We start from the raw sequence: 17,974 nt of genomic DNA, 5'->3' as shown, positions 1-17,974 counted from the left end.
CGATCCGTCTGCTTGAAGCTGTTGTCTACGCCGCGGTGACGTGACTCGAGTAAACATGCTCGAAATAATTAACAGCGCGTAAAATTATCGTCGGCGTTCTATTTAGATCGTCGGAGCTTCGATCGCTGCGCTGGTGCGACGATTAACGTGCGAGAATAAAAACAGGAAGTGGTAGCCGGATACACTCGTGTAGAAGTCGAAAGTCGATAAGCGAGAACCGATAAACGATCGTCTAGGTTTACGTCGCAGTAAAATACTCATTGGTCCCTAGTTGCATTCGACGAATGTGCGCCGGTCAATATTTACTGCATCGCCCTGAACCGCTTTCTTTAAGGACTACCAGTCATGATCGATTAATCGGCTATATACGTCATACAGAAAGCTGTAAAAATTTTTACGATAACGCTGAAAAATATATCTGACACATCAATCTTTCTTTTAAAAACTTCATATTATTATGTTTTACAAATATTAATTTCTAATCAATAGCATTGCATATAGAATAATCCAATTTAATAATGATTTAATTTATTATGCTCTGTATATTTTATGGTTTAGGCACATTACACGGAAAAGAAGGATTAGCTATTATAGCAGATCTAGTCGTAAGATATGGATAACTAACATTTTTTGCCTCGAGAGCTATAATTTAGCAATAGTAGCAAAACTTTAACAAAAGGTTTTGCTACTATTGCTAAATTATAGCTCTTGCGGCAAAAAATATAGCTCTCGCTGCAAAAAAATGTTAGTTATTCATATTTTACGACTTATAGATTTGCTGTAATAGCTAACCCTTTTTTTCCGTGATAATTTCTGTGTATATACGCTTAAAAGTATACGAGAGAATTCTGAATTTTTTTCTTTAACTTTCTCTCTCGTCGTACCGTCGTATTCGCGACGCAATACATTTATTTTTCGGCAATTCCCGTGTTGGAGTTAGCTAAAAACGTTCATGGCCACAAATAAATATTATCGACGTCCATCAAAGCCACCGGGCGTCATATAACATTTTAAACCGCGTTAGACGATTCTCACGCTTGTTCCGTCAAATATTTAGCTTTGCCGCGGGAGAGAAGGTAGCATACCTGCCATCGAGTTTCGTGACATTCTTGGAACAGCGTGGAATTCGCCGCATGCATGAAAGATTAAATGCCACGGATTTACGAGCGCCTCTCTATCGCGTTTCTATCAATTTAATATCACGCGAAAACGTCCCATCTTTTTCCTCGCTTGGAAAACGTACCGAGCAGAGGAAACGCCTGCCCGTTGTATCTCTTTATTGAATTATTCAAAGCAGCTTCGGTCTTTATCGTAATTGCATTCTCCTTTAACTCCGCGACGGTACATTGAATTAATTATAAATTCAATTGGCAAGGCAAACCGAATGAATGCATTTGAGTATATAAATATTTATATTTACTATTCTCATTATTGTTTCGTTACAATAGCAGTATATGGAGGGGTAAAAACCACAGTGGTGTAAGTCAAATTTTTAAAAATATTTTTTCGTGTGCATAGATGCAATTTATATATTGTATAGATTGCATCTATGCACACAAGAAAAAATTTAAAAAAATTTGACTTACACCACTATGACTTTTACCCCTCCATATATAAAAACATGTATTGCCTCTTTTGTATTTAAAATCGATTATATAATATTCCACAGTTCAGTAAATTTTCTTGTAGCTAAAGATATCGATTTTTCCGCTACTGATTCTCTCCTACGCGATCGCTGTTATTTCCGCTGCCGAAGAGATCAGAGATACGATGAGGGATTAGATCCCACGTTGGGCAATAACTTTAATCCTATTCGTCTCCTTTCGCCTCATCCCACAGCATTACGCGATTGCAATTAAGTTTTCATTCGGCAGTAAGTCCGGTTTCGTGTAATTGGAATGTTGAGTTTCACACTAAATCTAGATTTACTCGGTAAGCTTTCGCACATACGATATTTCGAAAAATCGCGTAATCGAGAAGCTGAGAGGAATTGTTCGGAAATATCATTTTTACGTTTATTACACTGGACGATACGCGAGATTTCTTAAAATAACAATTCCGTGATCGGCATAATTTAACATTTTGAAACATTTCTGTGTGTTATAATTAAGATAACTAAATTATTCGGGTTAAATGAAATTTACAATATATAGATTGTATCCTGCACGCTTGTTTAACCATGGTGCCATTGTGGATAATTTGAGATGAATAATAGTTCGAAATAATACGTTTCTGGGGTGTCATCTCGCCCGCCTAATTTTCTGACGTCAACCGGCTCACCTCTCTTTGAAATTTTAAAGTCGCGCACGCGAAACATTTCCTATTAATTATTTCGCATTAATTCGTGAATTACCACAATCGCTCATTTATACTCTGTTATTATCTCGTTAATCTAAAAAAATATATCTACAAGTACATAAATTATAAGATAGATCTGTCAGAGATTTATGTGACATATAAGTAGAAAACACATCTAATTAATTTTTACTCTATTATTATCTTATTGATCTACATATCTGCAAGTACATAGATTATAAGATAGACCTGTCAGAGATTTATGTGACAAGTAGAAAACATCTAATAAGTTCATTTTATCGATCATTTGCAGTTGTTTACTGTCAGTATTGACTGAATACCTTGAGTAGTAACACGTTAATAGCACATTTTCTTGCATAATCGTGAATGTCATTTTTTATCCCCTTAGGACAGAGGTCGTGGTTATTAATAAAGCTGAGTTAATTTCGGGAAGCATCTCGTTAATTAATAATTGGGTATGAGAGATAAAAAGAGAAGAGAAAAGGAATCAAGTAGAAACGGGTTGTGCATCGATACATATTTAATCAGAACTTAGAATTGTGTGAGAGAATTTTTTATATCTGAAATATTGGCAGCGATAAATTGCAAGTTATGGCATATCAAAAATATTCCTCTTATTTCTAAATTTGACAAAACTAAGGAAGTGCGTTTATCATAACAAACAATATGTGACGAGACTCCTAGGAAAAAATGTAAAACTTTTACTTCTTCTTTTACTTCTGTTTTACTTTTTCCTAATTTCTTTAAAGCACAATTTAGAAAATAGAGCAATTATAATAATAAATTAAAATTAAAAAGTGCGTGTCTTACGCCGTTTGATCTATCTTTTGATGCCCGAAAGTTGAATAATATCAGTATTTTTTCCGAGAATTTGTAAGGCAAAATTGCGAAATTATATGAACATACATTCTCGAACGAGATTGTCTTTTATGTATAAAGACATACTTTCGAGTGGGATTATATTGTTAGTACATGATATACATTTAATCCCAGAATCCGACCACGGATTCTCGGATTAAATGTATATCGGTACACAGACACGCGCGAGTTAACTTGGATGCAGAGCAGGCGGCTCCCTGACGAAGTCTCCCGCGCGGTGTCGCTTTTTATTTTAGTCGAAAAGCATCGGGCAAGCCGGGAACAGACGATAAACCTCTTTTACAGACGCGATAATCTCCATGGAACGTGGCTTGCATTATCGTCGCGGGACCACCCTGTACCCGGGGCATGTACCGGGTGCACCGCGTGGTAATAAAGTATATATACACGCGGATTGGAGACGCAGACTCCGCTGTATCGATCTGTTGCTCTCGGAACAGAGACGAGAACAGCGGGCAAGCTTGTCACCGATGCGAACGGACGGCAGATCGAACTATTTGCTCCACCAGATGAATCCTTCGAACGAGTTATTTGACGGCGATTTATCCGATAGATACCTTAACCATATGTGCAAAGTGGGCCGCAACCCTAGAGAACACACACACACACACACACACACACACACAATACACATCCAGCCCGCTTCGGAAAACTACAACTTTATCATACATCTTCTCCAGAGTTCTACTTTTCGGAAAAGCAAAGCCTGAATTGAATCGTTAATTAGTAACTAATAACTTAATTTGGATGTAGAATTGAGAATTAAGAATTTAAGATACCGATTCATACCGTTATTTACACTTGCAATATCGCATTTTAATTAGTAAAAAACCTATATATATATATTTAAATACCTCTCTCTAATTTATCACGTTATATTGCCGCTACGACAATAATATCTTTTGTATTTTTTCTTCTTTTTCACATCATCTGAATTATCTCTGTGATGCAGTTATTGCATTTGCGTTTTTCAATCACGACTGAATGCGAATTGCGATCTCAATCGAGACATTCTTCGAGTTCTTCGGATTTTTTCGCGGTGCATCTTGATTCGCTGTGTGCAAACTTGCGATCAGTGTCGTATCTTGTTTAGTACGTCGATCAATTAGGATCATTAGGATCGACGATGTGTCGGTTTTGCGGTTGACGCTGTTGTTAATTACGATTTCATTATTCCTATACTGTTACCGCGACACTACTGTTAATTGCATACATTCAGCGTTATTTACGACTACAAAAATTAGGTGACGTTTAAATTTATTTTTTGATAGTTATTTGTTGCGACATTTATTCCAATCTAGGTGAAAATTTATCGAAAATTAATTGGGAAGTAAAATTTTATTGCACACCTGACAGATTTCGATATTTATTTCGTGTAGAGAATCCGTCGTAACTCATAAATTTTTTATCCTTGAGTAATTTCGTGACACGTTTTATCTCGTCCTTTCGAAATATCTTCCCGTCTCTCCCGATATAGATCATCCTGCATAATGCGTGCGACCGAATTGCGCGTTTTAATGTCAGCCGTTTGATGCAACACCACCCGTGCAAATTGCCGTGAGGGAACGCTTATTAAGGACCTCGGTGCCCGATAATCCGTCCCTCGCAATTTCCAGTCGATAATTCACCATCGACCTTGCACATTTAAGCGACATATGCGATAAACCATGTAAAGATGCGGCGGTCAAGTGACCGGTGGTTATAATTTGTTCTTTCGTCGCTAGCTCAAAATTGTACGATCTTTCGGACACTTTTGTGTCACGCATTTATCTTCCAGTTATTTATTCGCGACAGCTGTCTAGTGTCTCTTCAAGTTTAATTTAAAGTTCCATGAGAGTTGCTGCGAACCAATTTGAAAAGTTGAGCATTATCATTTTCTCAAATCAGCGTTTGTTTTACAAATCATTACATCACTGCAATTCTTAAATTTATTATATTATCGGAATTGTTTAACGTTTAACGGATTATGGATTATTTCAATTTGTTAAAATAATTGTCTTTTGTGGAAAACAACTTTTTCCATTTTCGCAAAAATCTTAAAATGTATTTTAATTATTTAATTCTTTTCAATATTTAATTTTTAATTGATGTTAAAGGAGAGATTTAATCACTCAGGAAGCTCATGCCTCAGAGATTGGATTAACAAGCCATTGTAACGCTCGGGAAGTGTCTCTTAATCAGCCAAATTCGCAATGGAATTTCCTTTAACCACTAATCGCTGATTTCCGAAATAATTAAAGGGCGCTTCTCTATCTCTTTAAGTTGAACATCGCCTTGGAACAATCTAAGAGCGGAGCTTATCTTGATGATAAGCAGATACTTCTTATAATCGTTTAAAAGCCGTTTTCCAGTTTTCTTTTAATGTTAATCTCCGATCATCTCTCAAAGTTGTTAATCCTCGTGTTTCCAACGATATTCATCCCGTTATCTTGTTGTGTGTCTTAATCGCGTGAATCGGCTTGAACGTGTTGTATATTAATGATGCAGATCGAGAGCCAAGCCGTCAGTGTCAATGTTGTTTACCGCGCTGGGATGCGATGTGAACGCATACACACGCGCATCTCACAGATTTACACAGGCACGTGTATGTCCGACGTGCTGTGCATACCTTTGACCCAGATAAGGGGAAGTCGATGCGATTCTTATCCCGGGTCCATAGCCGCAGGGCAACTCCTACGGTGTTGAACTTAATGGAGCTTGAATACGCGAAGATGAGAGAGGACGATCTCGGTGCTCGAGGCGATCTTCTGGAATTTTCGCCAATTTTGCCGATCTATCTGAAAGTCGCCGCATTAATTCTTACCCGGTGTCGTATAACAGAAGAACGCTGCTGCGTGAATATTAAACTTCATATTTTATTAAAATTTCTGACAAACGTGTCTATTCTAAGCTTTACTGTGACTTCACACAATATCGCGCGGATTTCTTAAAGTATTATACACTAAAGCCATACCGAAGAGCTATCGAAATTTTAAAAAAAGATTTATTGCACAACCATTTTATTTTATATACTAAATAAAAGGATTAACGAAAATATTTTTCAATATAACAAATATCCAATTTTTCATGCCAATATGGATAAATACTTTGATACGAAAAGAACTTGTTGAAAAATGTTGAAATGCAATGTTTAAAAAAAATATAATGAAAAATTGGAAAGAATTATGTAAAAATATTTTATGGCCTTAAAAGAATTTAAAAAATGCTCTCTCGGGCATTACTTCCGACAAAAGTTTTATTTGTCTCTGTTAAAATGTCGGATAAATGTTAAAATAAATATAACTCGTACTGAATAATACCGAAATGTGTAAAGGTAACATTCAATATTTATATTTTAGGAGTATTATCGCAAATAAAATATTTTTTCAAACGATTGATTTATTAAAATAATTTCAGATGAAAGTTTTTTAATATTAAGTATACGTATATGCAATAAAGAGAGATAGCGAAGGATCTTTATCTCGATAAACTTTCGAACTCTTCATTTTCCACGTTTCCGCGCGGCTAAACGCTTAAATAAATAGGGTTTACACAGAAAGCCTTTCGAAATGAGAGTTAATTCTGCTTCTCGACACGCGGTTCGCGCACTACCGCGACACGCGGGGCAGGAGAAAGACGTGAAGAGGACGAAGAGATGAAACGAGCGCCGAGTTCATCCCCGAGTCGGGGGTGATGCGCGCGCGAGGCAGAAAGTAGGGCAGTGGGTAAGCGCGCGCAGCGCGCATCCCTCACGCTTGCGTAACGTAACGTTACCCCGGCTTTTACGTCATCGTTCACCCGGGGATGACGTCATCCCCAGGCTGTCGACAATCCCCGCTTGCCCGGCATCTTTCGCCGCCGGTGCGCTTCAGCCACCATAAACTCGCCGTACAAGTCGGCTCTCCGCGCCCTTCCATCTGTCCGCCCTTAATGACGTATAACGGCACGGGTGAGACACCCTTCCACGTCCCGGAGAAAATCGAGCGGGTTTATAGCTTTCTTATAGATCATAAGAAACTTGTTCAAGATGCACGCTAAAAGTGTGAATCTAGGGAGGCCTTAGATTGGAATCGAGAATTGGGATACGAAGTATTTTCGAGATTAATACCTTTTCTCTCGTTTACTTCTTATTTAAAGACACTTGACGAACTCACAAACGATATTTCTTTAACAAGAATTTCTCCGGTCTGAGTCTACTCCGACAATATTGAACTTTAAATATCTTTGTAATTGACTCTCTGATTCTCTGAGAAATTAAAGTTCCGTAGGAAAGTTTATTTAGGATTATAGAAAAGATATCATCGTCTATTGTAGAAAAGATTTCGTTGTCTATTTTTAATATCTGATGTTTAATCATGATACTTTAGATAAATCAATCATTTTAACGACAATAATTAAGAGTTATCAAATAACTTATAAAAATAATAAGAATAAAATTAGAATTGCAGCACAAAAATTAAAATTATTCAACAAATAAGTATTAGAATATAAATTATCCGCGTCTAATTTTTTCTATAAATTCTTATTTGATCTGAAACTTATTTACGCTTATTAGTTATTTCCGCGAAAAAAAATCCTTATTTGTTTTTTTATATGTTTATCTATTATCTGAATTATAAAATCACGTCCGGCATTATTTTCTATTAATTAATGTACCAACGAGATTTCTTGACGTGCTAACTTACAATATTGGCACTTTTATTTGCTCTTCGTCAGCGATAAAAATCGAACAGCCAGCGCTACGATTCGTGTAGACCTGTTCGTAACGCGTCCAAAGTTTCTGCCCTATATTCTGCTCGTTATCCCGAATACTCCTCAGCATCGCGGTTTCACACGAGCATCGCGAAGAGTGGCACGCGGTAACGCCTCTCACGGTTAAATTATAGCCAACTCTTTCGCAGAGAGCAACCGTAATATCCATTTTTCTTTTTTCGCCAATTATTTTTCGCGAGCAGCTCGAAAGACTTTTAAACCACTCTCTCACCATTCGATTCCTTATCTCTATTACTTCCTATTATCTCTCTCTAGTTCTAATAATCTTACCTGGATAATTTATTACTGCAAGAAGCATACTCTCAGGGTCTACTTAGCCTCTGGGAAAATAACTTTGCGCTCTCCCTTACTCTGTAAGGAAAATTCTCTAAGATCAAAATTTAATAGTAATTACTTAGCTTGTAACTTTTGTTTGAAGAATTCGATAATTTACTCTCTAATGATATTCTAAATGATTCTTTCAATGTGAGACAGAGTCATCAAGGACGATTAATTATTAATAATCGATGTCATAAATCGACCACTTCGTACGACAGTTCTAAAAGCGGTAAATTATTAGTCGCTTAAAGATAATGATACAACGGGATGGCAGTTTATGTGAACATCAATTTAAGTGGAGTGAACTTTAAATAGACGTCAGTAGTTTAGTTTACTGACGAATTAATTCCTGGGTGCATTTCACTTAGCAAAATTACTCGACAAGAGTTGCACACAGATTTTCTCCATCGATCTCTCTTCCTTTTTCTCCTTCCCTTCCTCCCTCTCTCTCCCTCTCTCTTTTTCTCTCTTTCTCTCTCTCTTTAGGAATCTCCTAGGAATGCAAATTATCCACTGAAAATTAACAGGATGCGAGCTTGAGATTAAATAAACTCTGATTTAGTGTTCGTGACATACTCGCAGCGTTATTATATACGTGTATATTGTCAACGTATGCTTACAATATGAATTTATTCCACCGCGTTACCATCATGCGCAATACAAGTTACACAAATTGACTTGGATTTAACACGGTGAAATTGATATCGATCCTTTATTTTATTACGATGCAAACATATGACGATCGTATATAGACGGCACGGCACGTGTAATTAAAATGTGATATATATCAGGATCGTTCAATTTTTCGCAATTTGGTGGTAAATCTCTGTGTTGCGCGATGTTTCGTGTTACGTGCTACTAATTTACATTGTTACATGCATTACGCTAATGAAATAATAACGGAATCGGCAATTACAACATCGCGTGCTCGCTCTGCTCGAGTGAACTTTAAATTTTCCCTCGGCGCGGTCAGATTGTCCATAATCGAATTAGTTCGCTCCACGTGTTCTGCAAACTCCTGTCGAAAATTACGAAGGTCCGCTGCAACTCATTCAATGTTTCCCGATATAGGTGCACCGCATGTTGTATCGATCGCAGCGACCATCGCTATTCCGCAAAATTGTGGCTATTTGCAATAGAGATCCCAATATCATTTTGGTCGTGTCTTTTATCATTTAATATTCTACTCCGGAGAGTCACTAAACTACTAATAAATTGCCGACGTTGCAAAATTTAAACTAAAATTTATTTAAGGTAAAAAATAAATGAAGTACCTGTATTTTTCTTTTCATTTTTTGTTTGTATGATAATCTTCGTAAGAAATAATTCCGGATATTTCATACAACTAAAAATACCAATTTGTAAGTAAAATGCGAGGGAAGCAACATTTTCTTCTTCAAATATAAAGTGGTTTACATAGAAATTCGCTGTTAAGAAATAAAAGATGCGGACCATGCAGAGTTCAACTCGAGTTATTAAGTCACTATATTTCTTGTGTACAGAAGTGGGAATAAGAGCTACGGAAAGTCGAAACTTTTATTTGAATTGCTTGGTACAATATGCAGCTTGATGCCTCGAATCTTTATGCGGCTTCAAGGCGATTCACCGTCTTTACGATAATTCCACGAGAAGTTCCGGCGAACAGAACTTTGCCATCAGTTTCATTATCTTGCTCCAATGAGTATTTCTTTATCGTGTGCCGGCTTTGCTGCTGTGAGAAGCGCGCAAAAATCAGTAATAACGTTTTAACGATTGCATCTCGCAGCGAGATGCACGTAGGCGGTTTTATGCGAGCATGAAACGGACTCTCCCTCTCCGTCTCTTTCTCGATCTCTTTTTCTCTCTCTTTTTCTCTCTCTTTCTCTCATATATTTTTCGAAAACATGCCATTCGTCACTGTATGTACAGGGAACGGCACATAACATCGCTTTAATTAAGCCCGTATACATGAAATACATGAAATTTCACAACTGGGTTGCACGCTCGCTAATTTACTCCGAACGTGCAAATTTTAGCACCGCCGCTGTTGTGCACGGGTTAAATTTGCCGATTTGTATCCGTATACGAAACGTTAAATTACTGTTGCGTTATAAATTTCCTACAATAATGTTCTGGAGTCTGCCTGCATTAGGTCGAGTCGTTATCTTATTTTTCTTTTTATATAAATACATAAGATGGCCCAGATTTCTCTTACACTGTTAAACTCGTAATGTCAAATTATCAATTGTGTGAAGTGACTCAATTTGAGTCATTTTTAAAACCATTCCTATAGGTCGGCACTGCTCCTATTCAATATGTCGTTAATTTAAAACAATGTTAAATTTTAACTCCATTGGTTTAGTCTTTAACAATGTTAAAAACTAAACCAATGGAGTTAAAATAACACTGTTTTGTGTTTAAATAATAAATTTTGACACACAGTAGTTAATGGTAGTTAAAAATAACAAAATATTATTTAATTCAAGATATTGGTTTAAATTTCATCCTTTAATATTTAACAGTGTAGGCTCTCTATTGTCAATGATCTCATTGATTAATTTGAAATCGATCATTTTTTAGTTAATCTAAAGAAAACTACGCTTAAATTTTAAAAACTTAAGCGGATGTCGTGTATTTTTTTGTTAATTTTAAATATTTTAAAATTTTCGACTTCTATAGCTTCTAAAATCTAAGTTATAATTTCATAATATCCGTTTTAAATAGAATAAAACAGACAGTCAGACTGTAATCGAATGGTCCGTATGAATCAATTAACTCTCTATCATCTTTTGCTATTTCGCAAAAACAGTTATGCCAGTTCGTTGATATCGATGAACGTTTTTCGATGCAAGTCAAATTTGCCTGAGCTCTCGGGACGGTTCCTATTATTTTTGAACTCTCGTATTCGATTCCCGGATTCTCGCGCCTCGCTATTCGGCTTGCATAGTTACGAACGGCGAGAGAGAGAGAGAGAAGAAAAAGGGGCTACTTTTAAAATTCATATGTCGACGGCGATAGTGGATAATGCTTGAGGAAGACACCGGTGCTGTACTGCATCAAAATTACGAGCGGTTAGCTCTCTTTTACTCTACCAATGGTATAATAAAATTATATTATAGTAAAACTGCGCCATATTATCCGGTGGGAGTTAGCTACCGCAGGGCATTTTAATTTCAGCGATATAATTTTCATTGTCCCGTGAGTCACTCTTGTATACGTCATTACGTGAGGCAATGTTATCTACTCGACATCAAAATGCAGTGAGAATAATTTTGTCGTTGCATTCTAGAATACGCGCGCGCGCGCATGATTTCTTTTTCTAAAGGAAATGAAACTTCCTAAAGAAGAAAACTTGAAAAATACATTATTAAAAGAAAACTAAATAATAAACTACATTAAATACTTAAATGAAATTTTTTATACCTTTTATACTTGGTGGAAATGTGCGTTAGAAAATATGAAATCCGAGATTACTTTAAATGCGTGAACATCATCTTCGGCATATTATCACGCTCTCAATAATGTCTCCACTCGTAAGTACACGAACGGTGCTTTGCATAACGGAAGGATTGCGAACGGTTGTGAGATATCACCTGGGTCTCTTTTCCTTTTTTTTTTTTTTATATCGCGAAGCTCCGCTTAAAGCTGGTGTTCCGATTTAAAGTAGGGCTTTAAGCCTCGGTTTATGTGATCATCCCGTAGGTGTGAACATAAATAACCGGCGCTGCGAGTGTGGAGCCTTTTTCTTTTTCGCGCACACATGTATTTACGGGATAGAGAGAGAGAGAGAGAGAAAGAGAAAAGACATGTGTCTTGCGTTCGTCGAATAATGTTTGAAAAAAGTCACGCAATCGCGATCGCCGTAAAGCGTCGACATGTCTTTACTCGCGATACTCGTGCAAAGACGATTTATTGTATCGGAATCGCAACAGGCACGATAAATCCCGCGCTTTTAATGTCGGTAATTCGTATATGTCGCGGGTTCTTATTCCGCTCTCATCTCGTGAGAGAGACAGACAAATGAATTTGTCGCGCGGCAAGTTGCGAATATATGCGATTGTGCTGAAAAAGTGGAAATTAAATTAAAAATAAAGTTTAAGGGCAAATTGGAAGCATTTTTTTTCAGTTTTGTTTTGTCCGTTCTATACGGAAAAACTAGGTCGACGAAAACTGTTTTTACTCGACTTCATTGTCCCTTGCATTTCTTTCGAGAGAGACGAAACCGTGACCCGCTTTCGCATCTCGCACGCATTCAAATCCGTCGTAAGTGTCCGGCCAAAAAACTTGGATGCCCTCCGGAAGGGCAGCTTCGTATACGCGAGGAGCGTGGTCCGACGAGATAACACTGGCGGGAGGAAGAGGACGGCTGATAAAAGAGACGACCACCTAATAGAAAAGAGGGAAAGAGAAGAAAAGCGGGTAGACCAGGCAAGAGAGAGGAGGTGAGCGCTTGCGGAGCAGCATGATGAGAGGAGAATGGAGACGAAGGAGGGTAGCATGGACCGAAGAGAGACCGAGAGGGCATCCGCAGGACGGATGGTCAGGGAGGCGAAAGGAGAACACGCGGGGTGAGCGAGGGGAACATCCCCGGGACGCGCAGGCGCCGTGCGAGGGTGGAAAAGCGGGTGAGAGCTGCTCACTACGCCCGGGACACCTCGCGGTCCTCCGACGCGAGAGGAGCGAGAGGGGGACGCGTGCCGAGATGAAGCGAGACAGGAAACGCATCGTGGCCGCGGGGAGTCAGGAGGAGAGAGGAAGATCATCGAGAGGAGAGGGCGTAAAAGCGCGCGCGCGCGCGACGACGAAGGGGCGCAGGGGGAGAAGGAGAGGAACCCCTGGAAAAGCCGGGGAGAACGCTTTGTCGCCGTCACCGACCCCCTCGCAGTAGCGCGCGCGCGGCAGTCGACGTTTTCTGCGAGGGAAAGCCGCCGTCGTGCGAGTCAGCATCGGGCGATCGTTGCACGCTCGGCACGTTGAAGCGATCAGCGTGTGAGGAGAAAGAGCGAAAGAGAGAAAGAGAAAGAGAGAGAAGAAAGAGGGAGGAATGAGATTGGAAACGCGCGACGAGTGAGGGAGAACGGAGGGAGATTTGGTCCAGGAAGAGACGCGCAAGGGTGGTGACCCGTGACTCCGCAACGCGCCGGAGAAGGAAGCAGCCAGTACGTCCGACACACCACGGATTGTACCACTGCGCTCAGCTCAGTAGCGACTGTCCGCGATCTAGTCAGCCGCGGCGCAGTAGCTACGCTCCGCGATAGTCAGACGCGCGCTGCGCTCCCGCTTTCCTTGGTGCGCCGTCTCACCGTCTGGTCTCCCTGGTGCCGTCCCGGTCGCAGGATCGCATCGCGGCATCGACTGGTCCTAACTATCAATCGCGGTGGCACGGTCTCAACTGTCTCGTTTTATTTATTAGACGATTGATATCGAGTCTCGAAGAAAATCTAGAGACGTGACTCGATCGCGTGCGTATCTGTGTGTATACGTGTGTTTATTGTGTGCAGCGCAATCGCGCGATCGTTGATCGGCAAAGTACTTCCCGGTCGGTGGGAACCGCGACCGACCGACCGACTGATCGATCGAACGTACGTACGCCAGCGCGCGTGAATCCAGCCGAACCCAGTGATCTCGTGACCTTGTGACACCGCCTGCGAGAGAAGAGGGGGGAGGGAGGAAGAGATGCACCCGCTGAGAGACTGAGAGCGCCCGCCTCGCGGCCGTACGCCGCTCTCGCCACCCGTGTCGCGCGGCTCGGCGCACGGCTCGGCTCCTCCCAGATCGCGAAAGGGTTGACGAGAGGGATCGAGGCGGAAAGTAAGTCGCGCGGAATTTGGCGAACCGTCGTGCGAGAGCTAGGAGCCTCTTCACGAGTTTCCACGTCTTCTTCCACACCTGAAGCGTTTCCACGGGATTTCAGAGATCAAGATCGATATTGAGCGTTATACTGATCTATCCGCGGCCCGAGATTTCCACGTTGGATTGTTGGTACCATAAACAACCAGTAAAATCTGTGCAATTGCAAGATACTCGAAAATATAGATCCCAAATGAGCTAGATCCCCCATCGATCGCATACCGATTTTGTGATCCTGTAGTTCAGTTAAATCGTCATTCCTGGCGAATCGAGAGGATAGATCATCGAATTTTTCCGCTCATTTTTCGCCAAAAATTCTTGATCTCGTACAACGGGGTTCAGAACGATCATCGATCGGGATTTCGCAGAGATCGACGTCGCAGCGACTGATCTTACGCGTAAATTAGGGTAAAAGTGCAGTTTCACCTAAAGCTTGTATCAAAGTAATCAGTACAAATAAAAAAAAAAATTAACGACGAGAGACATTCTGCGGGAAGAGGATCCTGCGACGATCGAGATAAAGATCCTGCAACTCACGCGGGTGTCGGAAAAGCGTGGACGGCACTGAGCTTTGGGTGGCAGCTGGAAGAGGGGGCCTCGTGTTTCCCACCCCCGGTCGGTGGAAAATCGAAGACGTGTCGAAACTACCATGAGCGAGGGCACGCCGAAGTCGCAGATCAAGATCGTCGTGCCCGACGGTTCGCCAGCACGTCCCCAAGCTGGTACGCATCATTGCATGTTCCCCGACACCCCCTTAATTCCGCTCCGATCCGCTCAACTTCCGCGTGCGCAAAATACGTCAAAATTGCCTTCTACAATTATGAAAGTATACAGATTTGAAGTAGGGCAATAGTATCTGAAAAAATTTTTTAGTGTGTATGGGTTAATCAATTATAGTATGTCTTGATGAAAATAGAAGTTTATTATTTATAGAAAATAGAAATTAATATATAGCAGTAGTAGTAGCAGATAAAAATAAAAAATTGAATTTTTTTATTAGAAATAATGAAATAAGAAATTGTACGAGCTGATTTCATGTATGTTGTTTGAAAAAAAATATTTGGCGCGCGCAAGACGCTAGCAAAAGTGTAGATCATTTTCTTTTTAAGACTTTATCGACTTTCTGCGAGTGTTTGTATATTAATGGCCGTTACTTACTGTCGTGAAATATGGGCGTTGGGTGGGCCATGATTGCGAAGAATAATCGCGACTTAAAGAGAAACTTTCTCTTTTTGTTGTTCGTGCGAGTGATGAGAAGCGCCACTCTGTCTTATTCTGTCTCGCCGTTAATTGACTCAAGGTTATCCTTTTGCATGCACACATACATACATATGTCACGCGTGTACGCAGCGTGCCCCTTCGCTCGATGCAAAGTCGGTTGCTGACTGTCGCCGTTTTTGTGACGTCCGTTTTACTGAAGGAGAATCACTAACAAAGTCGCTTTTTACAATTGCATTTAACTATTCTTTACTCTGCGACAGTCGCGAGTGATCGGTTCTTGTGATAAAATTTCCAAAATTTGAGATTTTTTATCGAGGAAAGCGACGTTTGTGAATCTTCATGCGAGCTTAAAGCTGTCGACTCGCCAATTCATTAGTGTGATTAATGTTAATTTAGGCCTTGGGACATTGTTTTAATCACGCAACTTGAGTCACAGAATACTTCTCACCCCATATTAAAATATATAAGCCATATTAAATATAATAGCAGTTCGAAATGGAATGTAGATGCTGAATTCAAATTGAATGTAAAGTTTTGATTGTATCTTAATATTTCAAAGCATAATAAAGAATCAGTTTTGCATGGGAAATAGTTTATTAATAATGTAAAATTTCCGGTGAGAGCTAGAATATGAGGAAAGACTTTGGGATAGAATCTACCCACCCCCCCCCCCCCCCCCTGTCAGCCACTTGTTATGAGTTAGGATCTTACACGTATCAAATTTTCCTCGCTCACGGATATCTATCGTTAACTTATCCAGACAGTTTGTCTAAAATATGTGATAAATCTGAGATTTATTTTCTTTAGCTAAAATATTTAAATACTAATTTTGATTCATGTTTTATCAGAAACTCCATTCTCAGTTATGAAATTTCAGAGATATATAGATCATGTTATTCGCGTTCGATCATTTATCAAAAGTGTTTTAAATAATTATATTTCTATATAATTTAATCTTATACTGCAGATCATTTTTTGGACATATATAATAAGTGACAGTTTTATCAAAAAATTAATATATCACTTTTTAGCAAGCGCTTTAATGTAGACAATATATATTTAACGTTTTAATATAATTATTAGTTTTACTTTACTTATATAGTCGTGAATTGGAGCAGACATTATCTATAAAACAGAAAGTATCTCGTTTTACTCAGCTATATACGTAAGATCGTAAATCTGATTAGGTCCGTGCGCGGATTGACACTCGGTAGTAGATAAAGGGAATGAAAGTATAAAGCTTCACTTTACTAGACGTCAGACAATCGGATCTATAGGAAGCTTTCGGCATTAAAAACCACGGGGATACTCCGTGGACATATATACACGCTTTCTCTCTGTCTCTCGTGTGCACTATCGATTCACCTCGCGGCCTTGTGCTTAATTGAATTAGTATCGGGCTAAAAAAGGGTGACCTTGAGTCAATTAACGGCGAGACAGAATAAGACGGAGTGGCGCTTCTCACCATTCGCACGAACAACAAAAAGAGAAAGTTCCTCTTTAAGTCGCGATTATTCTTCGCAATTATGGCCCACCCAACGCCCATATTTCACGATCATATCCGATGGTAAGTAACGGCCATTAATATGCAAACACTCGCAGAAAGTCGATAAAGTCTTTAAAAAAGAAAATAATCTACACTTTTGCTTATAGTGTTTTGCGCGCGCCAAACATTTCTTTTCAAACAACACATCCATCTCGTAAAATTTCTAACTTTATCATTTGTGATAAAAAAATTTGTGATAAATTTCGGTAATTTTATCACAAAAACCGATCACTCGCGACTGTTGCAGAGTAAAGAGCGGTTAAATGCAATTGTAAAAAGCGATTTTGTCAGCGCGTCTTCTTCAGCGTCGCAAAGCGAACGCTGAAAACGACGACAGTCAGCAACCGACTTTGCGTCGGACGGAGGGGCACGTTGCATACACGCGTGACATATGTATGTACGTGTGCATGCAAATGCACATTGAGGCAAGGGAGGTAGCGTCCTTTGATCAGCAGAACGTGAAGCATTGCTCCGAATACTCGGCAGTAACGACGATCAAAGGTCAAAGTTCGTCTCGCGAACGACATCCGAGCGGCGTAAAGCTTGCGATTTGATCCCAATTTTAAAGTCTGTTTTGACTCAACAATCTTCCGAAACATAGATGGTAAAACGTTATTATTGTTTTTCTTCAATACGCTGTTAAATTCAGAATAAAATGACTCAAGAATCTATTTGTAAAATTCGCTTTTTGAGACTAAATCTTGTAAGACACTTAGAAGATTCATGGAAATCGCAGAAAACAACTGTTTTGTTTTGCGAAATCGTCTTACGTTGATAGCAGTCGATTACGTTGTTTAGCAGTCTTGCAAGGGAAACCTTGTAAAATTAAATATATTTATTAAAGAAATTACTTGAATTGTTATTCTATACTAGAGAAAGAAATTTATTATTCTAAATATATTTATGTCATTATTATTCTGTTTTTGCACAATGTACACGAATCGAGAAAGGGAATGAATCAATATGTTCGGTAAAAAATGATTGAAAAATATAAGTATAATATAATTTATTTTCTATCTATTTTATATCATTTATATATATCTATATTTAGTTTATTACAACGTAATATAGTATAAAATACTAGCTTAAACTACCCGGCTCGTAGCTCGAGCT

The 17,974-nt window shown here is 39.3% G+C and overlaps 1 protein-coding gene across 10 annotated transcripts in view; it reads left to right on the top strand.

The window, feature by feature from the left end:
* Nucleotides 1-17,974, top strand: part of LOC112466785 (solute carrier family 12 member 4) — a 76,145-nt gene that overhangs the window by 33,356 nt on the left and 24,815 nt on the right. Inside the window, exon 1 of one of the 10 annotated variants that reach the window (XM_025035105.1) lies at nucleotides 14,095-14,816. The exons of the other annotated variants lie outside the window; for them this stretch is intronic. Within the exon in view, the coding sequence (XP_024890873.1) occupies nucleotides 14,744-14,816 (73 nt within the window). The 5' untranslated portion in view covers nucleotides 14,095-14,743. Of the gene's footprint in view, nucleotides 1-14,094; nucleotides 14,817-17,974 lie in introns of those variants that run through there. 10 annotated transcript variants of the gene reach the window in all.

Source organism: Temnothorax curvispinosus, unplaced genomic scaffold, assembly GCF_003070985.1.
Source record: "Temnothorax curvispinosus isolate PA1 unplaced genomic scaffold, ASM307098v1 QBEX01016545.1, whole genome shotgun sequence".
Taxonomy (NCBI): domain Eukaryota; kingdom Metazoa; phylum Arthropoda; class Insecta; order Hymenoptera; family Formicidae; genus Temnothorax; species Temnothorax curvispinosus.
The sequence above is the reverse complement of the archived record's forward strand: the minus strand, read 5'-3'. Positions and strand labels throughout refer to the sequence as shown.